At 51.1% G+C, this 24,243-nt stretch overlaps 1 protein-coding gene across 3 annotated transcripts in view; it reads left to right on the plus strand.

Moving 5' to 3' along the window:
• The window catches only part of USP37 (ubiquitin specific peptidase 37), a 107,313-nt gene that overhangs the window by 41,150 nt on the left and 41,920 nt on the right, over positions 1 to 24,243 (plus strand). For 2 of the 3 annotated variants that reach the window (XM_069982250.1, XM_069982248.1), the window contains exons 3-10: positions 2,970 to 3,141; positions 3,321 to 3,415; positions 4,642 to 4,811; positions 5,824 to 5,898; positions 6,340 to 6,434; positions 8,448 to 8,532; positions 10,330 to 10,491; positions 23,433 to 23,564. In XM_069982250.1, coding sequence (XP_069838351.1) covers positions 2,970 to 3,141; positions 3,321 to 3,415; positions 4,642 to 4,811; positions 5,824 to 5,898; positions 6,340 to 6,434; positions 8,448 to 8,532; positions 10,330 to 10,491; positions 23,433 to 23,564 — 986 coding nt within the window. The remainder of the gene's footprint in view (positions 1 to 2,969; positions 3,142 to 3,320; positions 3,416 to 4,641; positions 4,812 to 5,823; positions 5,899 to 6,339; positions 6,435 to 8,447; positions 8,533 to 10,329; positions 10,492 to 23,432; positions 23,565 to 24,243) is intronic. The other variant, XM_069982249.1, reaches the window with a different exon arrangement.

A 24,243-nucleotide genomic window follows, 5' to 3' on the forward strand; every position in this document is an offset into this window, starting at 1 on the left:
TTAAACTGGAATCAGATTTATTATATATTCTCATATTTCCTTCTCTTTTATGATTGCACCGTGATTATAAATTCCATTGTTATTATATGCATTTTTATTTTATTTAATAATAATCTTTTGTGCTGTTTGAGATGATTTGTTGATTACACATGATTTTAGTGCAGGATTACTATTGGTAATATATTACTGGTGGATTATAGTTTGCTCCCTTTATCATGTTCGCTGATATTTGGTTTAAATTTTACATTTTTTCCACTTATGTTTTATTTATATACTTTCATGACCTTTTTTCCTTTTGCATTGGTGTAATTGTTCCCCCCCGCTGGAAGGTAGGTTCACTGTGTCATGTGATGTAATTGTCCGCAGGTGATTCTTTATCATTTCCCATGCGTATAAGTCAGTTTGTTATATGCTGTGATCAAGGCTTAGAGCGAGCCGAAACTCCAATTTTATTGGACTGCTGGAATACGTTTTGTCCATCTACGATAGAACGTGGAAAGCCTAAGACAGGCTGTCATATCAAATTCTTTTCTTGGAAATTATTCTTTCTTCTCGCCATCACTTTGGCTAGGAGGGAGGGGGAGATCAGGGCCTTCTCCATCCATTATTCTCTCTCCTGACCTGGCCTTTGCCTTTCCCAGCTCCCAGGGGGGTATTGTACCCTCATTCTGGGAGATCACCGCTAATGACAGTGAAGCCGCCTTTCATAGTTTAGATGTTAGGAGAACTATTCTAACTTACATAGACATTACAGGACATCGAGTAATAACTTAGTCATTTCTTTTCAAGGGAGGAGGAATAGATGGAAACCGTGCACTGTCCGGGCCCTAGCTAGATGGCTCAAGCATAGCAGAGTGTTATCAGATCAGTGGTCAGGATGTCCTGCTTGGCTTTGGGGCCCATTATACTAAAGCCATGGCTACTTCCTGGCCAGAGGGAGCTTCTGTGTCTGTTGACAAAAAACGTAGGATAGCAACATGGAGTAGGCCACATACTTTTTTTTTTTTGGCCATTAGAGGCAGTAGTTATCCTCTACTGAAGACCTGAGGTTTGGCCCTAGGGTTCTACAGGCGATAGTCCCTCCCTAGGCGTGTCACTATTCCTAGTCAAGTCTCCAGGGATGCCGAAATTAAAAGAAATTACCAGATTTTCCCACGTATCTTTTCAGAAGTCAGGGGTTGTCTTATACGCCAGGTATGGCCTCCCCATACGATGGTAGCGCTCAAAAATGGCCGCATTCCGACTGTATGGGGGACCACTAGAAAAACCAACAATTCTAATTGCCTATAACCTGTTCCTGGCAGCCGTGCGTCTCCTGTCCCATTACCAGCACAGGAAGTGTGACACACACTGCCTGCGCCGGCCAATCCCCGAAGCTCTCTTGGGCAGCCGATTGTCTTCGAGCTTCTCCGATGAGACGCACAGCCACCTGGGAGAGCTGCGGAGACCTCCGGCGCAGGCAGTGTGCGGGACTGGAGACGCGCGACTGCCCTAAACGGGTCACAAGTTAAAAAAATTAAAAAAAGTGGTTAACTGCAGTTATCCCCTGCCTGACCGCAGCAGGGCTCCATTTAGAAAACCCTGCTGCTGTCAGGCAGACGTTGACATTTTCCGGCGTATAAGGCCAACCCCTGACAATCTTCTTGAATGTCAGGGGTGTCTTATACGCCAGAAAATACAGTACTAACTAGAGAACCAAAGTTAATTTCTTTTCTTTGAGCCCATGATGGCACCCCTCCTTTAACTCACCATATAAGTTAGTCTTAAACTGTGACAAAATTACATAAAAAATGATAAAACCCACATAAAATGGACACTTTTTTGTGTGTTTCTGGTGCTGAAAGGGGTGTTTACTTTTCTGTCTAATGGGAGTAGGAGGTGACCTCTCCAGGGCGACCGTCATGGGCTCGAAGAAAAGAAATTACCCATTAGAATTTTTTTTTCATTGGTATATTGGTCACCTATATACCAGGACTGATCACTATAGAAGAATATGAGGCCTCTCCCAATGGAATCCTGTGGGTATAGGGTCCCTGGTGTGATATGAAGCTGGGAGCCCCCTATGAAATCCTGTGGGCATAGGGTCACCAGTGTGATATGAAGCTGGGACCCCTAACCCCAGCCCCCCCCCCCCCCCCAACGGAATCCTACAGGTATCGGGTCCCTGGTGTGATATGAAGCGTGGAGCCCTGAACCCACCCCCCCCCCCATGGAATCCTGTGGGTATAGGGTCCCCAGTGTGATATGACCCCCCCCCCCCCCCCCCTGTCCATGGAGTCCTGCAGGTATAGGGTTTCTGGTGTGATATGACCCCCCCCCCCTCCTCTCCATGGAGTCCTGCAGGTATAGGGTCCCCGGTGTGATATGACCCCCCCCCCCCCCCTCCTCTCCATGGAGTCCTGCAGGTATAGGGTCCCCGGTGTGATATGACCCCCCCCCCCTCCTCTCCATGGAGTCCTGCAGGTATAGGGTCCCCGGAGTGATATGACCCCCCCCCCCCCTCCTCTCCAAGGAGTCCTGCAGGTATAGGGTCCCTGGTGTGATATGACCCCCCCCCCCCCTCCTCTCCAAGGAGTCCTGCAGGTATAGGGTCCCCGGTGTGATATGACCCCCCCCCCCCCCCCCCCCCCCCCCTCCTCTCCATGGAGTCCTGCAGGTATAGGGTCCCCGGTGTTATATGACCCCCCCCCCCCCCCCCCCTCCTCTCCAAGGAGTCCTGCGGGTATAGGGTCCCCGGTGTTATATGACCCCCCCTCCTCTCCAAGGAGTCCTGCGGGTATAGGGTCCCCGGTGTTATATGACCCCCCTCCTCTCCAAGGAGTCCTGCGGGTATAGGGTCCCTGGTGTTATATCCCTGTGATATAAAGCATATTTGCAGTTTACAATCATTCCTGTGCTCTGTGGGGGTGGGAGGGTGGGTTGACCTGTACTGATAATTCTTATAACAGGACATTTGTTCTTCTCTTCAGCTTAATCAGAACATCAAGACAGTGGTCCTGAGGCCAGCGGGGGGCAAGCTATCTCGTCTCTTGCTCACCATGAGAGACTCCAGTTCTTTGACCATAGACAAGGTCCTGAGCAAAGAGGCTGAAGAGCTGAAGCACCACCTGGAGTCCATCAACCTGACCAAGCCACAGACAGGTGAGGGGCTTCAGCCGAACGTATTCAGTACTGACAGACGTCACTTCTGTCACTGAGCGTGTGTCAGTGAAGCTCGTCCAGGAGGATTCTGGGGTCACCTCTAAATGGGGAAGCACTTGGTTCTCTGGGGGGGACGCAAGGGAAATTGCTGTGCTCATTCACATTTCATGTCTTATCAGTGAAACAGGCTCAAGGGTCTGCGAGCTTCAGTGGGATCCTGGGGAACAGAAGTATCCAGAGGGAAAGCATCCGACCACTGACCACCAGGAGCCAGGTGAGCCCAAATCTCCCTCCTGCCCCCACCCTGGCACCTGGGACATTTCCGTGAATCCATGTTAGCCGTTCTTCAAATATTGTGGCTGATCCTGTTTGGGGGAAGATTTAGTAGAAGAATAGTCAAGAGAAGATGTTCTCCTATCCCTCTGGGGTTTCCTCTAGTTGTCCTGTCCCTCTGGGGTTTCCTCTAGTTGTCCTGTCCCTCTGGGGTTTCCTCTAGTTGTCCTGTCCTGTCCCTCTAGGGTTTCCTCTAGTTGTCCTGTCCTGTCCCTCTAGGGTTTCCTCTAGTTGTCCTGTCCCTCTGGGGTTTCCTCTAGTTGTCCTGTCCTGTCCCTCTGGGGTTTCCTCTAGTTGTCCTGTCCCTCTGGGGTTTCCTCTAGTTGTCCTGTCCCTCTGGGGTTTCCTCTAGTTGTCCTGTCCTGTCCCTCTAGGGTTTCCTCTAGTTGTCCTGTCCCTCTGGGGTTTCCTCTAGTTGTCCTGTCCTGTCCCTCTAGGGTTTCCTCTAGTTGTCCTGTCCCTCTGGGGTTTCCTCTAGTTGTCCTGTCCTGTCCCTCTGGGGTTTCCTCTAGTTGTCCTGTCCCTCTGGGGTTTCCTCTAGTTGTCCTGTCCCTCTGGGGTTTCCTCTAGTTGTCCTGTCCCTCTGGGGTTTCCTCTAGTTGTCCTGTCCCTCTGGGGTTTCCTCTAGTTGTCCTGTCCCGTCCCTCTGGGGTTTCCTCTAGTTGTCCTGTCCCGTCCCTCTGGGGTTTCCTCTAGTTGTCCTGTCCCGTCCCTCTGGGGTTTCCTCTAGTTGTCCTGTCCCGTCCCTCTGGGGTTTCCTCTAGTTGTCCTGTCCCGTCCCTCTGGGGTTTCCTCTAGTTGTCCTGTCCCGTCCCTCTGGGGTTTCCTCTAGTTGTCCTGTCCCGTCCCTCTGGGGTTTCCTCTAGTTGTCCTGTCCCGTCCCTCTGGGGTTTCCTCTAGTTGTCCTGTCCCGTCCCTCTGGGGTTTGCTCTAGTTGTCCTGTCCCGTCCCTCTGGGGTTTGCTCTAGTTGTCCTGTCCCGTCCCTCTGGGGTTTGCTCTAGTTGTCCTGTCCCGTCCCTCTGGGGTTTCCTCTAGTTGTCCTGTCCCGTCCCTCTGGGGTTTCCTCTAGTTGTCCTGTCCCGTTCCTCTGGGGTTTCCTCTAGTTGTCCTGTCCCGTCCCTCTGGGGTTTCCTCTAGTTCTCATTCTTATTCTGTTTTGTCTTAAGACTCCGACCAAAAGAGTGATCTTTGATGGAAGAGACGAGACACCCATCAAAAAGCTACAGAGCAATAATGGAAGAGTCCCCGGAAAGACCTCCCCGACTACCATGACCCCAAGTCATGTGACTACACCGACAACTTCTACTCCTCACAGGACTGGCCTGATGGAAACCAGGTACTACACCTGACCGAGAGCCATAGATCTCTACAGAGGCAGGTAGAGGAGTCGTAGTGGTGGCCACCATCATTATAGCTGCCCTTTCCCATATAGATGCCGGTAGAGGAGTCATAGTGGTGGCGGCCATCATTATAGCTGCCTCTTATCCATATAGATCCCGGTAGAGGAGTGGTAGTGGTGGCGGCCATCATTATAGCTGCCCCTTATCCATATAGATCCCGGTAGAGTAGTCGTAGTGGTGGCGGCCATCATTATAGCTGCCCCTTATCCATATAGATCCCGGTAGAGGAGTCGTAGTGGTGGCGGCCATCATTATAGCTGCCCCTTATCCATATAGATCCCGGTAGAGGAGTCGTAGTGGTGGCGGCCATCATTATAGCTGCCCCTTATCCATATAGATCCCGGTAGAGGAGCCGTAGTGGGGGAGGCCATCATTATAGCTGCCCCTTATCCATACAGATGCCGGTAGAGGAGTCGTAGTGGTGGCGGCCATCATTATAGCTGCCCCTTATCCATACAGATCCCGGTAGAGGAGTCGTAGTGGTGGCGGCCATCATTATAGCTGCCCTTATCCATACAGAGCCCGGTAGAGGAGTCGTAGTGGTGGCGGCCATCATTATAGCTGCCCTTATCCATACAGAGCCCGGTAGAGGAGCCGTAGTGGTGGCGGTCATTATTATAGCTGCCCCTTATCCATATAGATGCCGGTAGAGGAGCCGTAGTGGTGGCGGCCATCATTATAGCTGCCCCTTATCCATATAGATGCTGGTAGAGGAGCCGTAGTGGTGGTGGCCATCTTTATCCATATAGATCCCGGTAGAGGAGCCGTAGTGGTGGCGGCCATCATTATAGCTGCCCCTTATCCATATAGATTCCGGTAGAGGAGCCGTAGTGGTGGTCTGGGGGGGTGTGGGGGGCTAGTTCGATCCTCGGCGGTTCCTCTGGATTACTCTCGCTCTCCGCCAGGCTTGCTGCAGATCGGGTGACTTAGTTTTTTTTACGCCGACAGGAGTGAGAAAAGGAAGCGTGCGCTGTCTGCGAGTCCAGAGGCAGAAGATTACCCCAAAGAGAACGATTCGGCTACGTATGTGGTGACTCACAACCCTCTGGTGTCACCATTTATTTGCTTGGCTGCCACTCATTGGCTTCTTATTTTTTTGCTCAGTCTGGTGCCGATTACATTGCTGCTGTAAAGTTCCCGCTCCATTGCTGGGGTGAGGGTGGGGGGCGTTATTGGGTCAACACTGTAGGGCTGTGACCACGTTGTGCTGTTACATATGTGAAACGGGTGGTGCTCGGTCCCCTCAGAGCAGCACTCACCATCTTCTGTCACGTCTCTTCTGTCCCGGACGTTTCGGCCTCCTCCCATCTTTTTGCACATCCTTTGAGGCCGGGGTGGTAGACGTGCACAGGTCGGGGGGGGCATCGCTGTCCCCACCATGAACATGGCGCTTGTCTTCTCATTATTCATACTCCTGTGTGTCTGTCCATATCTGCCGCTTCAGCGTCTTTTATCTCTTTACAGCACCAACAAAGGGCCGACAGACTACGGACGCAAGTTCTTGAGCAGCAGCCGCGAAAAACAGCTCAATGTGAGGCAGGCCGAAGAAAACCGTCCAGGTAAGTGTCATGGCCGTAACCTCGCACCGCCCCCTCGCCTTATTCCACAGCTATATTCATTGTATATTTACTCAGTCACATGTCCTTCACATTAGGAGAAGCCTCTACATGTGTGCTTTTATATGTCTGCACCTATACCATGGCGAGGTCACTGTTGTAATCCAGGTGATGGGGACACTGCGCCATGGTGGTCGGGGGCCGGGAGGAGCTTGCGGCGGGTCTCCCTCAGGTCGGGGGCCGGGAGGAGCTTGCGGCAGGTCTCCCTCAGGTCGGGGGCCGGGAGAAGCTTGCAGCGGGTCTCCCACAGGTCGGGGGCCGGGAGAAGCTTGCGGCGGGTCTCCCACAGGTCGGGGGCCGGGAGGAGCTTGCGGCGGGTCTCCCTCAGGTCGGGGGCCGGGAGGAGCTTGCGGCGGGTCTCCCTCAGGTCGGGGGCCGGGAGGAGCTTGCGGCGGGTCTCCCACAGGTCGGGGGCCGGGAGAAGCTTGCGGCGGGTCTCCCACAGGTCGGGGGCCGGGAGGAGCTTGCGGCGGGTCTCCCTCAGTTAGGGGGCCGGGAGGAGCTTGCGGCGGGTCTCCCACAGGTCGGGGGCCGGGAGAAGCTTGCGGCGGGTCTCCCTCAGTTAGGGGGCCGGGAGGAGCTTGCGGCGGGTCTCCCTCAGGTCGGGGGCCGGGAGGAGCTTGCGGCGGGTCTCCCTCAGGTCGGGGGCCGGGAGGAGCTTGCGGCGGGTCTCCCTCAGGTCGGGGGCCGGGAGGAGCTTGCGGCGGGTCTCCCACAGGTCGGGGGCTGGGAGGAGCTTGCGGCGGGTCTCCCTCAGGTCGGGGGCCGGGAGGAGCTTGCGGCGGGTCTCCCTCAGGTCGGGGGCCGGGAGGAGCTTGCGGCGGGTCTCCCTCAGGTCGGGGGCCGGGAGGAGCTTGCGGCGGGTCTCTCACAGGTCGGGGGCCGGGAGGAGCTTGCGGCGGGTCTCTCACAGGTCGGGGGCCGGGAGGAGCTTGCGGCGGGTCTCCCTCAGGTCGGGGGCCGGGAGGAGCTTGCGGCGGGTCTCCCTCAGGTCGGGGGCTGGGAGGAGCTTGCGGCGGGTCTCCCTCAGGTCGGGGGCTGGGAGGAGCTTGCGGCGGGTCTCCCTCAGGTCGGGGGCCGGGAGGAGCTTGCGGCGGGTCTCCCTCAGGTCGGGGGCCGGGAGGAGCTTGCGGCGGGTCTCCCTCAGGTCGGGGGCCGGGAGGAGCTTGCGGCGGGTCTCTCACAGGTCGGGGGCTGGGAGTAGCTTGCGGCGGGTCTCCCACAGGTCGGGGGCCGGGAGGAGCTTGCGGCGGGTCTCTCACAGGTCGGGGGCTGGGAGTAGCTTGCGGCGGGTCTCCCACAGGTCGGGGGCCGGGAGGAGCTTGCGGCGGGTCTCTCACAGGTCGGGGGCTGGGAGTAGCTTGCGGCGGGTCTCCCACAGGTCGGGGGCCGGGAGGAGCTTGCGGCGGGTCTCCCTCAGGTCGGGGGCCGGGAGGAGCTTGCGGCGGGTCTCCCTCAGGTCGGGGGCCGGGAGGAGCTTGCGGCGGGTCTCCCTCAGGTCGGGGGCCGGGAGGAGCTTGCGGCGGGTCTCCCTCAGGTCGGGGGCCGGGAGGAGCTTGCGGCGGGTCTCCCTCAGGTCGGGGGCCGGGAGGAGCTTGCGGCGGGTCTCCCTCAGGTCGGGGGCCGGGAGGAGCTTGCGGCGGGTCTCCCTCAGGTCGGGGTCTAGTCTTTATAGGAACATAGTTAATAAGGCTGAAAGGTAAGAGTATATCAACCTACAGAAACCCCCTGTGCTGATCCAGAGAATACCCATCCCCCCCCCCCCCCCCCCCCCCCCCCGAGTCAGCTGGTATATAGTATATACATCACCCCTAGTCAGCTGGTATATAGGATATACATCACCCCTAGTCAGCTGGTATATAGGATATACATTACCCCTAGTCAGCTGGTATATAGGATATTACAGTAGAGTGTATGACCCCAGTGTTATACTATATTCCTTTATATTTTCTATAGGGTTGTTACCGCTTCAGTCCTCGTCCTTCTACAGCAGCCGGCTGACACCCAGAGAACATTCTGGAGGGAAATCACACACCGAGAGGTATCTGTCACTCTCCCCCCGGGGTGTCTCCTGGCCGGTGAGGTCTCTCTCCCCCTGGGGTGTCTCCTGGCCGGTGATGTCTCTCTCCCCCCCCGGGGTGTCTCCTGGCCGGTGATGTCTCTCTCCCCCCCGGGGTGTCTCCTGGCCGGTGATGTCGCTCTCCCCCCGGGGTGTCTCCTGGCCGGTGATGTCGCTCTCCCCCCGGGGTGTCTCCTGGCCGGTGAGGTCTCTCTCCCCCCCGGGGTGTCTCCTGGCCGGTGAGGTCTCTCTCCCCCCCGGGGTGTCTCCTGGCCGGTGAGGTCTCTCTCCCCCCCGGGGTGTCTCCTGGCCGGTGATGTCTCGCTCTCCCCCCGGGGTGTCTCCTGGCCGGTGATGTCTCGCTCTCCCCCCGGGTGTCTCCTGGCCGGTAAGGTCTCTCTCCCCCCGGGGTGTCTCCTGGCCGGTGATGTCTCTCTCCCCCCCCGGGGTGTCTCCTGGCCGGTGATGTCTCTCTCCCCCCCGGGGTGTCTCCTGGCCGGTGATGTCGCTCTCCCCCCGGGGTGTCTCCTGGCCGGTGATGTCGCTCTCCCCCCGGGGTGTCTCCTGGCCGGTGAGGTCTCTCTCCCCCCCGGGGTGTCTCCTGGCCGGTGAGGTCTCTCTCCCCCCCGGGGTGTCTCCTGGCCGGTGAGGTCTCTCTCCCCCCCGGGGTGTCTCCCGGCCGGTGTTGTCTCGCTCTCCCCCCGGGGTGTCTCCTGGCCGGTGATGTCTCGCTCTCCCCCCGGGTGTCTCCTGGCCGGTAAGGTCTCTCTCCCCCCGGGGTGTCTCCTGGCCGGTGATGTCTCGCTCTCCCCCCGGGTGTCTCCTGGCCGGTAAGGTCTCTCTCCCCCCGGGGTGTCTCCTGGCCGGTGATGTCTCGCTCTCCCCCCGGGGTGTCTCCTGGCCGGTGATGTCTCGCTCTCCCCCCGGGGTGTCTCCTGGCCAGTAAGGTCTCTCTCCCCCCGGGGTGTCTCCTGGCCGGTGATGTCTCGCTCTCCCCCCGGGGTGTCTCCTGGCCGGTGATGTCTCGCTCTCCCCCCGGGGTGTCTCCTGGCCGGTGATGTCTCGCTCTCCCCCTGGGGTGTCTCCTGGCCGGTGATGTCTCGCTCTCCCCCCGGGGTGTCTCCTGGCCGGTGATGTCTTGCTCTCCCCCCGGGGTGTCTCCTGGCCGGTGATGTCTCGCTCTCCCCCCGGGGTGTCTCCTGGCCGGTGATGTCTCGCTCTCCCCCCGGGGTGTCTCCTGGCCGGTGATGTCTCGCTCTCCCCCCGGGGTGTCTCCTGGCCGGTGATGTCTCGCTCTCCCCCCGGGGTGTCTCCTGGCCGGTGATGTCTCGCTCTCCCCCCGGGGTGTCTCCTGGCCGGTGATGTCTCTCTCCCCCCGGGGTGTCTCCTGGCCGGTGATATCTCTCCTCCCCCCCCCCCCCCCCCCCCCCCCGGGGGTGTCTCCTGGCCGGTGATGTCGCTCTCCCCCCGGGGTGTCTCCTGGCCGGTGATGTCTCGCTCTCCCCCCGGGGTGTCTCCTGGCCGGTGAGGTCTCTCTCCCCCCGGGGTGTCTCCTGGCCGGTGATGTCGCTCTCCCCCCGGGGTGTCTCCTGGCCGGTGATGTCTCGCTCTCCCCCCGGGGTGTCTCCTGGCCGGTGAGGTCTCTCTCCCCCCGGGGTGTCTCCTGGCCGGTAAGGTCTCTCTCCCCCCGGGGTGTCTCCTGGCCGGTGATGTCTCGCTCTCACCCCGGGGTGTCTCCTGGCCGGTGATGTCTCACTCTCCCTCTTTCTTTATCTGTAGGACACCTGGATCCACACAGCCCCCATCAGCAAAGAGAAGTTTGCTTCTTCCGGCTCAGTCCGGGCCGTTGTCGCTAAAAAAACTTCGACCAAGTGAAGAGTACAGCGGGTGGAACAAGGCACGCATCCTCTCTACACAGCCCCAGCCACAACAGCTACAAGGGTGGGTACACGTATCTAAGCTGATGGGGTACACTGATGCTGAAGGTGACCTGTGTGTATATGCATGTGTGTACATATATACCTATAAACCCCTGATACATGATATATACTGTATTCTATATCTGCAGCATCCCCCCCCCCCCCACATACACAGGAGAGAGTATATATGTAATTACCTAGAGGAATGAGGAGAGTATATATGTAATTACCTAGAGGAATGAGAGAGTATATATGTAATTACCTAGAGGAATGAGGAGAGTATATATGTAGAGCACTGATAATTCAGGTACTTGATTTAGTATTCGTATTCCCTTCTATAACATATATTCACTGAATTAATAGGAATAAAATATAGCTTTTATTTGTCTTTTTTTTTTTAAAAAAAAATCCAAAAACACAGGGAAAAATATAAACAGTAATTAATCTTCACGACCATCATCTTAGTCCTTAATCATATTTAGTTTTTGTGTGTGACACATATTGCATACTTCTTATTGCACAGTTCCTATTGCACATATGGTATTGCACACTTATATTTCATAGATGTTATTGCACTCTTTTATCTTGCATTTGCACCCAGTCTCTATTGCACTCGTTTAAACTTTATTTTTCATCCATATTGCACATCAAATTGGTATTGCAACAGGTACCTGGAGAAGCAAAAGGAAAAACCAAGGAGAAAGTAAAGGGTACCTTTGAGTGTGGACACTGTACGATGTGTAAACATATTAACCAAAGTAAAACCTTCTCATGTACTGGCACAGGTGAGACGTATGAAATGAGACATTTTGCTAACTGTTCCACCACAGGAATTGTATATCTCCTAACTTGCCCATGCCCTAAGGGATATGTGGGGAAAACCTTCAGAACCCTACGTAAGAGACTTAGTGAGCATGTTGGGGATATAAAAAACAAAAGAGAAACACCAGTAGCTATACACTTCAATGAGGAGCACTCCGGGAGAAGTGATGAACTTAGGTGCCAAGTACTGGAAGTGGTTGAGCGGAGCAAGCGACAAGGAGACTAGAACAGAACCTTACTACAAAAGGAAGCCCAATGGACGTTCCGGCTTAATACGATAAAACCGGAAGGGTTAAATGATTTCATTTCATACATGTGCTTTAAGTAAATTACCCCACGTACCTAACATCAAGAGAGAGATGTCTGCGGCAATCAGTTTCTTTATACCATCTAGGTGAATGTCTACTTAAAGATGGAGAGGAGTCCTAAGCGAGGCATGGAACGCACAGAGCGTTCCAGGATACATCCACCACGTGACTAAGTCACATGATCGGGATCCCGGACGGCAAATTAAGTGATCACCTGGCAGTGTCTGAGGTCACAGCTATGAGTGGTCACTAGGACTGTCAATCAAAAGGGAGGTGGGATCATGGACTATATTTAAGGAAGCCAGGGAAGAGGAATCAGTGTACGGCCATCATCAGAGCTGACCACATGGATACCCTACAATGAAGCTCCAACACTACAAGCGCAACAAGCCCCTGAGGACTAATCGCACAAGAAACGCGTAGGGCTGCAATATCGTGTATGAACGGACTTCTAAAGGGAAGTAAAAAACATATACAACAAATGAAATATCATTTATATGACGTGTGTTTGGAAATAATACTAAAGAATATTGAAGGGGATAATGATATGAAAACACCTTAGATACAAGAAAGGACTGTTGCAATACCAATTTGATGTGCAATATGGATGAAAAATAAAGTTTAAACGAGTGCAATCAACTAAGTGCAATAGAGACTGGGTGCAAATGCAAGATAAAAGAGTGCAATAACATCTATGAAATATAAGTGTGCAATACCATATGTGCAATAGGAACTGTGCAATAAGAAGTATGCAATATGTGTCACACACAAAAACTAAATATGATTAAGGACTAAGATGATGGTCGTGAAGATTAATTACTGTATATATTTTTCCCTGTGTTTTTGGATTTTTTTTTTTTAAAAAAAGACAAATAAAAGCTATATTTTTTTCCTATAAATTCAGTGAATAGAGTATATATGTAATTACCTAGAGGAATGAGGAGCGTATATATGTTATTACCTAGAGGAATGAGGAGTATATCAGTAATTACCTAGAGGAATGAGGAGAGTATATATGTAATTACCTAGAGGAATGAGGAGCGTATATATGTTATTACCTAGAGGAATGAGGAGAGAGTATATATGTAATTACCTAGAGGAATGAGGAGAGAGTAAATATGTATATAAAAGTTCCCCAGGTTAGTGAAGTTGTAGGGATATAATATATATAATATCACTAGAAAATGTTTCCATTGCTGCCCGGGTATAAAGTTTCAGTGTGTCAATTAGATTTATTCTAAGGTGCCCAGGAGGCCAATCTATGTCCTTGTTTTTTTTGTTTAAGGGGAAATCGCCAGTAGCCCTATATGCCCCTATATACCCGACAATTCTGCACTGTTTATGTGAATTGTAGCTTATGCACATTAGAAATAAACTAAAAACTTCAAACAACCATCCTGTATACCTGTAGTGTATAGTTGAGGGGGTCCTGTATACCTGTAGTGTGTAATTGGGGGGGAATTCCTGTAGTGTATAGTTGAGGGAGGTCCTGTTTACCAGTAGTGTATAATTGGGGGGGGGGGTGTATACCTGTACTGTATAGTTTGGGAAGTACTGTATACCTGCAGTATATAGCTTGTAGAGGTCCTGGATACCTCTACTGTATAGTTGGGGGTCCTGCATACCTGTAATATATAGTTGGTGAAGGTGCTGTATACCTGTAATGTATAGTTGGTGGAGGTCTTCTATACCTGTAGTTTATAGTTTGAGGGTCCTGGATACCTGTAGTGCAGTGATTTTCAACCTTTTTTGAGCCGCGGCACACTTTTTATACTTAAAAAATCCCGGGGCACACCACCAACCAAAATGGCACAAAATGACACTAAAACAGTACATATTATACATATAGTTCACAGAGTTCACTCTTGGGGGTTTTAAATCAGCTTCTTATCACCACAAGAGCTGCTTTTTAAGCCCTCAAGAGTGACATATGCCGGGCAGAGATCCTTTCAATAAATTATTCATTTTAAAAAAGTGAAATAAAAAAGGATAACCCCCTCATATATACAATCCCATGTAACCTCATACATACAGTGCCATGTATTCCCATATATATATATATATATATATATATATATATATATATATATATATATATATATATATATATATATATAACAGTCCCATGAAAACTCATACATACAGTCCCACGTATATGAGCACATAATTATCAGCACCATATACTGTGGTGATGTGCACTGTATAGCCACAGTATATGGTGCTGATAATTATGTGGCTCATATAACTGCAGTATAAAGGGGTACAATGAGAAGTACTATGGCCATGAGGCCAGAGTACAAGTGCCCCCTGCTTTGCCCTCATACAGTAATAATGCCCCCTGCAGTATGCCCCATATAATAATAATGCCCCCTGCAGTATGCCCCCATATAATAATAATAATGCCCCCTGCAGTATGCCCCATATAATAATGCCCCCTGCAGTATGCCCCCATATAATAATAATGCCCCCTGCAGTATGCCCCCATATATTAATAATGCCCTCTGCAGTATGCCCCCATATAATAATAATGCCCCCTGCAGTATGCCCCCATATATTAATAATGCCCTCTGCAGTATGCCCCCATATATTAATAATGCCCTCTGCAGTATGCCCCATATATTAATAATGCCCTCTGCAGTATGCCCCCATATATTAATGCCCCCTGCAGTATGCCCCATATAATGCCCCCTGCAGTATGCCCCCATATATTAATGCCCCCTGCAGTATGCCCCCATATATTAATGCCCCCTGCAGTATGCCCCCATATAATGCCCCCTGCAGTATGCCCCCATATAATGCCCCCTGCAGTATGCCCCCATATAATGCCCCCTGCAGTATGCCCCCATATAATGCCCCCTGCAGTATGCCCCCATATAATGCCCCCTGCAGTATGCCCCCATATAATGCCCCCTGCAGTATGCCCCCATATATTACTGCCCCCTGCAGTATGCCCCCATATATTAATGCCCCCTGCAGTATGCCCCCATATATTAATGCCCCCTGCAGTATGCCCCCATATATTAATGCCCCCTGCAGTATGCCCCCATATATTAATGCCCCCTGCAGTATGCCCCCATATAATGCCCCCTGCAGTATGCCCCCATATAATGCCCCCTGCAGTATGCCCCCATATATTAATGCCCCCTGCAGTATGCCCCCATATATTAATGCCCCCTGCAGTATGCCCCCATATATTAATGCCCCCTGCAGTATGCCCCCATATATTAATGCCCCCTGCAGTATGCCCCCATATATTAATGCCCCCTGCAGTATGCCCCCATATAATGCCCCCTGCAGTATGCCCCCATATAATGCCCCCTGCAGTATGCCCCCATATATTAATGCCCCCTGCAGTATGCCCCCATATAATGCCCCCTGCAGTATGCCCCCATATAATGCCCCCTGCAGTATGCCCCCATATATTAATGCCCCCTGCAGTATGCCCCCATATATTAATGCCCCCTGCAGTATGCCCCCATATATTAATGCCCCCTGCAGTATGCCCCCATATAATGCCCCCTGCAGTATGCCCCCATATAATGCCCCCTGCAGTATGCCCCCATATATTAATGCCCCCTGCAGTATGCCCCCATATAATGCCCCCTGCAGTATGCCCCCATATAATGCCCCCTGCAGTATGCCCCCATATATTAATGTCCCCTGCAGTATGCCCCCATATATTAATGCCCCCTGCAGTATGCCCCCATATATTAATGTCCCCTGCAGTATGCCCCCATATAATGCCCCTTGCAGTATGAGAATATGCACCAATAGTTTTAAAAAAAACAAAACAACAAACCATCATACTCACCTAATCGGCGCTGTGTGTTCTCCCTCCTCTTCAGGCTCCGTCCTGTGAGCCGCGGCGACTGAACCTCCGACAGGCGTGATGACGTCACATCATCACGCCTGCCGGAGAGGTCACGTCCCGGCCTCCCATAGGCTGCTGGCATGAAGTGCCGCGGCCTATGGGAGTCAATGTCAGAGCAGGACGCTGACAGGTCCTGCTCTGACATTGTGCGCGATTGAATGTTTCGCCCGCTCACTGTGTGAGCGGGCGGAACATCAATCCATCGGCATATCCCTAGAAGCTGCGCGGCCGCAGCTTCTAGGGATATTAAAGGGACAGTTTCTAATTTCCGACCGGGATCCCGCGGCACAGCTGGCGGGTTCTCACGGCACACCAGTGTGCCGCGGCACCCCGGTTGGGAAACGCTGCTGTAGTGTATAGTAGATGGAGGTCTAGTATACCTGTAGTATATAGTTTGGGGGTCCTGTATACCTGTAATATATAGTTTGGGGGTCCTGTGTACCTGTAATTTATGGTTGGTAGAGGTCTTGGATACCTGAAGTGTATAGTTTGGGATCCTTTAAACCTGTAGTATAGAGTTGGTGGGGGTCCTGTATACCTGTAGTATAGAGTTGGTGGAGGTGCTGTATACCTGTAGTATAGAGTTGGTGGAGATCCTATATACCTGAAGTATATAGTTCGGGGGTCCTGTATACCTGTTGTGTATAGTTTGAGGGTCCTGTATACCTGTAGTATATAGTTGGTGTAGTTTCTGTATACCTGTAGTGCACTTAACAGCGGAGCCCAGCTGTTCGGACCCCTGGTCAGACCTCCTAACCGCTCCGGATCCGGTCCGTCCTGGGGCGTTTAGGAGGTCCCGCTTTCCACCGCACTGCCTCCCGCCCCATAGGCGTACTGTCCTTAGATTTCAGTACGCCTGTGGGACTGGGGGCAGTTCCGGTCCTGCCCCCGGCTGATACACACTCTCTGGGGACGTCCCGGGGATTCCCCAGCAGAGCGCGCATCACACACCAGGTCACTGGTGCGCACTCTGCTAGGGAATCCCCGGGACATCCCCAGAGAGTGCGTATCAGCCGGGGGCCGGACCGACAGGAGAAGAGAATAAGACAGCCGCAGCGGGGAATGAGGTGCTAGGTGAGTTGTGGTTTGTTTTTTGTTTTTTGTCTGGTGGCCATCTATAAGGGGAGAGCACACAGGGGGCTATATACTACAGGGGAGAGCAAAGGGGGGCTATATACTACAGGGGAGAGCAAAAGGGGGCTATATACTACTGGGGAGAGCTCACAGGGGGCTATATACTACTGGGGAGAGCTCACAGGGGGCTATATACTACTGGGGGAGCTCACAGGGGGCTATATACTACAGGGGGAGAGCACAGGGGGGCAATATACTACAGGGGAGAGCAACAGGGGGGGCTATATACTACCAGGGCAGTCATCCCCTTAGTACCCAATATGAAAGGGCTGGTGAGAGAGAAAAAATGCCAGTTTTCCCACTAATAAGCAGTAATTCTGTATGTAAATAGTTGAACGTTTGTGAAAAGTAACAAAACACGTTTCCTACTGATATTCAGCTCGGACCTTCACCTGACAATAGACCCCGGTAAGTGGCCCCTCACTAAAAGTTGAGTACCCCTGCTGTAGTGTATAGTTTTGGGGCCTCTATACCTGTAGTATAGAGTAGGTGGGGTGCTGTATACCTGTAGTATATAGTTGGTGGAGGTTCTGTATACCTCTAGTGTATAGTTTGGGGTCCTGTATACCTGCCTAGGGCAGCACCTTGCATGAGCGCAGCAGCAGGGAGCAGAGGGAAGGAAGCAACTTTATTCTTTTTTTTTTTTTTTTTTTTCTATTCTTCCACCTCCTGTTCACACTTGACCGAAAATCCCATCTCTTCGAAGGGGGGTATGGCGGTATTGGTCAGGTCTGGTGTGGCGGTGTTATCCAGTCACAGTATGGCGGTATTGGTTAGGTCTGGTATGGCGGTGTTATCCAGTCACAGTGTGGTGGTATTGGTCAGGTCTGGTATGGTGGTGTTATCCAGTCACAGTGTGGTGGTATTGGTCAGGTCTGGTATGGTGGTGTTATCCAGTCACAGTGTGGCGGTATTGGTCAGGTCTGATATGTTGGTGTTATCCAGTCACAGTGTGGTGTTAAATGTGACCTCTGGAGCTATTATCCACCAATCTATCATGATGCTAATTGGTGAGTGAAGATGGGGCGTCCTCAGGTTTAGTGCTTAGGGCAGCAGCTGGTGATACTGTCCTGTATACCTGTACTGTATAGATGGAGTAGGGGGTCCTGTATAGATGGAGGAGGGGGTCCTGTATAGATGGAGGAGGGGGTCCTGTATAGATGGAGGAGGGGGTCCTGTATAGATGGAGGAGGGGGTCCTGTATAGATGGAGGAGGGGGTCCTGTATAGATGGAGGAGGGGGTCCTGTATACATGTACTGTATAGATGGAGGAGGGGGTCCTGTATACATGTACTGTATAGATGGAGGAGGGGGTCCTGTATACATGTACTGTATAGATGGAGGAGGGGGTCCTGTATACATGTACTGTATAGATGGAGGAGGGGGTCCTGTATACATGTACTGTATAGATGGAGGAGGGGGTCCTGTATACATGTACTGTATAGATGGAGGAGGGGGTCCTGTATACATGTACTGTATAGATGGAGGAGGGGGCCCTGTATACATGTACTGTATAGATGGAGTAGGGGGCCCTGTATATACATGTAATGTATAGATGGAGTAGGGGGCCCTGTATATACATGTACTGTATAGATGGAGTAGGGGGTCCTGGATACATGTACTGTATAGTTGGAGTATGGGGTCTACCAGTTATTACTGTGGATGTTGGGAGGCAGCTTCCCTAGCAGCCATTGCTCCCTATGAAAATGAAAGCAGCAATCCTATTGGTTGCTAAGGCTCCAACTGCCGTGTCTGCTGCAGCTAATTATATCAACTGTGTTTGCAGTAAGGAGATTTTCCCATTCATCTCTATGGGGTGCCGCTCTTCCCCCTCCCACTCCTCTCCTGTACATCTGGTGGGGACGGGACCTTAGCTAAAACCTTCCCGGGCACCCAATGTATCTGTGTGCCAAACAGGACAGACAGACTTTCATTTTTATGATATATACTAGAAAGTGTATCCGGAGCTGCCCGGGTATAAAGTGTCAGTGTGTGTTAATTAGATTTGTTCTAAGGTGCCCAGGAGGCCAAGCTAAAGGTATTGTTTCATCTGAGTTAATCAGTGGAATTAGTGTATACCTGTAGTGCATAGTTGGAGGGGTTCTGTATACCCACAATGTATAGTTTTTAGGTGTCTCGCATATCTGTAGTGCATAGTTGGGGGGGCTGTATACCTATAGTGTATAGTTGGGGGGGGGGGGGGTCCTGTATACCTGTACTGTGTAGTTGGGGGGGGGGCTGTATAACTGTAGTGTATAGTTGAGGGAGGTCCTGTATACCTGCAGTGTACAGTTGGTGAAGGTCCTGTATACCTGTACTGTATAGTTCGGGAGTCCTGTATACCTGTAGTATATAGTTGGTGCTGTATACCTGTAATGTATAGTTGGTGGAGATCTTGTTTACCTGTAGTTTATAGTTTTGAGGTTCCTGGATACCTGTAGTGTATAATTGGTGGAGGTCTTGTATACCTGTAGTATATAGTTCGGGGGTCCTGTATACCTGTATTGAATAGTTTGAGGGTCCTGTATAACTATAGTATAGAGTTGGTGGAGGTCCTGTATACCTGTTGTATATAGCTTTGGGGTCCTGTATACTTGTAGTATAGAGTTGGTGAAGGTGCTGTATACCTGTATTATAGACTTGGTGTAGGTCCTGTATACCTGTAGTGTATAGTTTGAGGTCCTGAATACCTGTAGTGTATAGTTTGAGGTCCTGAATACCTGTAGTGTATAGTTTGGGGTCCTGTATACCTGTAGTATATAGTTAGTGGAGGTCCTGTATACCTGAAGTATGTAATTGGTGGATGTCCTGTATACCTGTAGTGTATAGTTTTGGGGTCCTTTATACCTGTAGTATATAGTTTTGTGGAGGTCCCGTGCACCTGTTGTGTATAGTTTTGGGGTCCTGTATACCTGTAGTGTCCTGTATACCTGCAGGGTTGTATTTACCCGTATGGCAGTGTTATTCAGTCACAGTGTGTCTGTATTGGTCATGTCTGGTATGGCGGTGTTATCCAGTCACAGTATGGCGGTATTGGTCAGGTCTGGTGTGGCAGTGTTATCCAGTCACAGTATGGCGGTATTGGTCAGGTCTGGTGTGGCGGTGTTATCCAGTCACGGTATGGCGGTATTGGTCAGGTCTGGTATAGCGGTGTTATCCACTCACAGTATGGCAGTATTGGTCAGGTCTGATATGATGGTGTTATCCAGTCACAGTATGGCGGTATTGGTCAGGTCTGGTGTGGCAGTGTTACCCAGTCACAGTTAGGTATACCTGTAGTGCCCTGTATATACATGTACTGTATAGATGGAGTTGGGGGTCCTTTATACATGTACTGTATAGATGGAGTTGGGGGTCCTTTATACATGTACTGTATAGATGGAGTAGGGGGCCCTGTATACATGTACTGTATAGATGGAGTAGGGGGTCCTGTATACATGTACTGTATAGATGGAGTAGGGGGTCTACCAGTTATTACTGTGGATGTTGTGAGGCAGCTTCCCTAGCAACCATTGCTCCCTGTGAAAATGAAAGCAGTCATCCTATTGGTTGCTAAGGCTCCAACTGCCGTGTCTGCTGCAGCTAATTATATCACCTGTGTGTGCAGTGAGGAGATTTTCCCATTCATCTCTATGGGGTGCCTCTTTCCCCTCCCCCTCCCCTCCTGTACATCTGGCGGGGACGGGACCTTCACAATAACCTTCCCGGACACCCAATGTATCTGTCGGCTAAATTTGGGGTCAAATGGTTCAGGTGTTTGGAAGTCTATAGAGGACAGACAGACTTTCATTTTTATGATATAGATACCTACAGTAACCTGGGGAGCACCTGCTACATGATATTATATATATTATATACCTACAGTAACCTGGGGAGCACCTGCTACATGATATTATATATATTACTAGAAAATGTACCCGGCGCTGCCCGGGTATAAAGTGTCAGTGTGTTAATTAGATTTGTTCTAAGGTGCCCAGGAGGCCAAGCTAAAGGTATTGTTTCATCTGCGTTAATCAGTGTATACCTGTAGTGCATAGTTGGAGGGGTTCTGTATACCCACAATGTATAGTTTTTAGGGGTCTCGCATATCTGTAGTGCATAGTTGGGGGGTCCTGTATTCATGTAATGTGTAGTTGGGGGGCTGTATACCTGTAGTGTATAGTTGAGGGAGGTGCTGTATACCTGCAGTGTACAGTTGGTGAAGGTCCTGTATACCTGTACTGTTTAGTTCGGGGGTCCTGTATACCTGTAGTATATAGTTGGTGCTGTATACCTGTAATGTATAGTTGGTGGAGGTTTTGTATACCTGTAGTTTATAGTTTGAGGGTCCTGGATACCTGTAGTGTATAATTGTTGGAGGTCTTGTATACCTGTAGTATATAGCTTTGGGGTCCTGTATACCTGTAGTGTATAGTTTGGGATCCTATATACCTGTAGTATATAGTTGGTGGAGGTCCCGTGCACCTGTAGTGTATAGTTTTGGGGTCCTGTATACCTGCAGGGTCGTATTAACCATTAGGCACCCATGGTCTGGTGCGTAGGGTTGCACCTTGCAGAGGGGCAGTACCCTCCCGTTCAGACTTGCCAGAAAATCTGGTGTCTTTTCAAGGGGGGTATGGCGGTATTGGTCAGGTCTGGTATAGCGGTGTTATCCAGTCACCGTATGGCGGTATTGGGCAGGTCTGGTATGACAGTGTTATTTAGTCAGTGTGTCTGTATTGGTCATGTCTAGTATGGCGGTGTTATCCAGTCACAGTATGGCGGTATTGGTCAGTTGTGGTATGGCAGTGTTATCCAGTCACAGTATGGCGGTATTGGTCAGGTCTGGTGTGGCAGTGTTATCCAGTCACAGTATGGTGGTATTGGTCAGGTGTGTTATGACAGTGTTACCCAGTCACAGTATGGTGGTATTGGTCAGGTGTGTTATGACAGTGTTACCCAGTCACAGTATGGTGGTATTGGTCAGGTGTGTTATGACAGTGTTACCCAGTCACAGTATGGCAGTATTGGTCAGGTGTGGTATGACAGTGTTTTCCAGTTGCAGTATGGCGGTATTGGTCAGGTCTGGTGTGGCGGTGTTATGCAGTCATGGTATGGTGGTATTGGTCAGGTCTGGTATGGCGGTGTTATCCAGACACAGTATGGTGGTATTTGTCAGGTCTGGTGTGGCAGTGTTACCCAGTCACAGTTTGGTATAACTGTAGTGCCCTGTATATACATGTACTGTATAGATGGAGTATGGGGTCCTGTATACATGTACTGTATTGATGGAGTATGGGGTCCTGTATACATGTACTGTATAGATGGAGTACGGGGCCCTGTATACATGTACTGTATAGATGGAGTAGGGAGTCCTGTATAGATGGAGTAGGCGGCCCTGTATATACATGTCCTGTATAGATGGAGTAGGGGGTACTGTATAGATGGAGTAGGGGGTCCTGTATATACATGTACTGTATAGATGGAGTAGGGGGTACTGTATATACATGTACTGTATAGATGGAGTAGGGGGTCCTGTATATACATGTCCTGTGTAGATGGAGTAGGGGGTGCTGTATACATGTACTGTATAGTTGGAGTAGGGGGGTCCTGTATACATGTACTGTATAGATGGAGTAGGGGGTCCTGTATACACATGTCCTGTATAGATGGAGTAGGGGGTCCTGTATATACATGTACTGTATAGATGGAGTAGGGGGGTCCTGTATATACATGTACTGTATAGATGGAGTAGGGGGTCCTGTATACATGTACTGTATAGATGGAGTAGGGGGTAATGTATACATGTTTTGTATATATGGAGTAGGAGGTCCTGTATATACATGTACTGTATAGATGGAGTAGGGGGCCCTGTATATACATGTACTGTATAGATGGAGTAGGGGGTCCTGTATATACATGTACTGTATAGATGGAGTAGGGGGTCCTGTATACCTGTACTGTATAGATGGAGTAGGGGGTCCTGTATACCTGTACTGTATAGATGGAGTAGGGGATCCTGTATACATGTACTGTATAGATGGAGTAGGGGGTCATGTATACATGTACAGTATAGATGGAGTAGGGGGTCCTGTATATACATGTACTGTATAGATGGAGTAGGGGGTCCTGTATATACATGTACTGTATAGATGGAGTAGGGGGTCCTGTATATACATGTCCTGTTTAGATGGAGTAGGGGGTCCTGTATATACATGTACTGTATAGATGGAGTAGGGGGTCCTGTATACATGTACTGTATAGATGGAGTAGGGGGTCCTGTATACATGTACTGTATAGATGGAGTAGGGGGTCTACCAGTTATTACTGTGGATGTTGTGAGGCAGCTTCCCTAGCAACCATTGCTCCCTGTGAAAATGAAAGCAGTAATCCTATTGGTTGCTAAGGCTCCAACTGCCGTGTCTGCTGCAGCTAATTATATCACCTGTGTTTGCAGTGAGGAGATTTTCCCATTCATCTCTATGGGGCGCCTCTCTTTCCCCTCCCCCTCCTCTCCTGTACATCTGGCGGGGACGGGACCTTCGCACTAACCTTCCCGGGCACCCAATGTATCTGTGTGCCAAATTTGGGGTCAAACTGTTCAGGCGTCTGGAAGTCTATAGAGGACAGAAAGACAGACGGACGGACAGAAGGACAGAAGGACGGACGGACAGAAGGACAGAAGGACGGACGGACAGAAGGACAGAAGGACGGACGGACGGACAGAAGGACGGACGGACGGACAGAAGGACGGACGGACAGACGGACAAACTTTCATTTTTATTATATAGATACCTACAGTAACCTGGGGAGCACCTGCTACATATTATATATATTATATACCTACAGCTTCTCTAACCTGGGAAACACCTGCTACATGAACTCCATCCTGCAATCTCTCTTCTCGCTGCAGCCGTTCTCCAATGATCTTCTGAGACAGGGAATCCCCTACAGGAAGATCCCTCTTAATGCGCTGATCAGGTACAGGGTGGATGTGGATGGAATAGGGGTGGGAGATATGGATGTGGAAATGACTGGCCGTCTCCTGAGGTGGTGATGGTGTGCTGTAGCTGTACCTGAGGTGGTGACGGTGTGCTGTAGCTGTAGCTGAGGGGGTGACTGTGTGCTGTAGCTGTACCTGAGGTGGTGACAGTGTGCTGTAGCTGTAGCTGAGGGGGTGACAGTGTGCTGTAGCTGTACCTGAGGTGGTGACAGTGTGCTGTAGCTGAGGGGGTGACTGTGTGCTGTAGCTGTACCTGAGGAGGTGACAGTGTGCTGTAGCTGTAGCTGAGGGGGTGACTGTGTGCTGTAGCTGTACCTGAGGTGGTGACAGTGTGCTGTAGCTGTACCTGAGGGGGTGACAGTGTGCTGTAGCTGTACCTGAGGTGGTGACAGTGTGCTGTAGCTGTACCTGAGGTGGTGACAGTGTGCTGTAGCTGTACCTGAGGTGGTGACAGTGTGCTGTAGCTGTACCTGAGGAGGTGACGGTGTGCTGTAGCTGTACCTGAGGTGGTGACAGTGTGCTGTACCTGAGGAGGTGACAGTGTGCTGTAGCTGTACCTGAGGAGGTGACAGTATGCTGTAGCTGTACCTGAGGTGGTGACAGTGTGCTGTAGCTGTACCTGAGGTGGTGACAGTGTGCTGTAGCTGTACCTGAGGA

The sequence above is a fragment of the Dendropsophus ebraccatus genome, chromosome 9 (genome assembly GCF_027789765.1).
Source record: "Dendropsophus ebraccatus isolate aDenEbr1 chromosome 9, aDenEbr1.pat, whole genome shotgun sequence".
Classification (NCBI taxonomy): domain Eukaryota; kingdom Metazoa; phylum Chordata; class Amphibia; order Anura; family Hylidae; genus Dendropsophus; species Dendropsophus ebraccatus.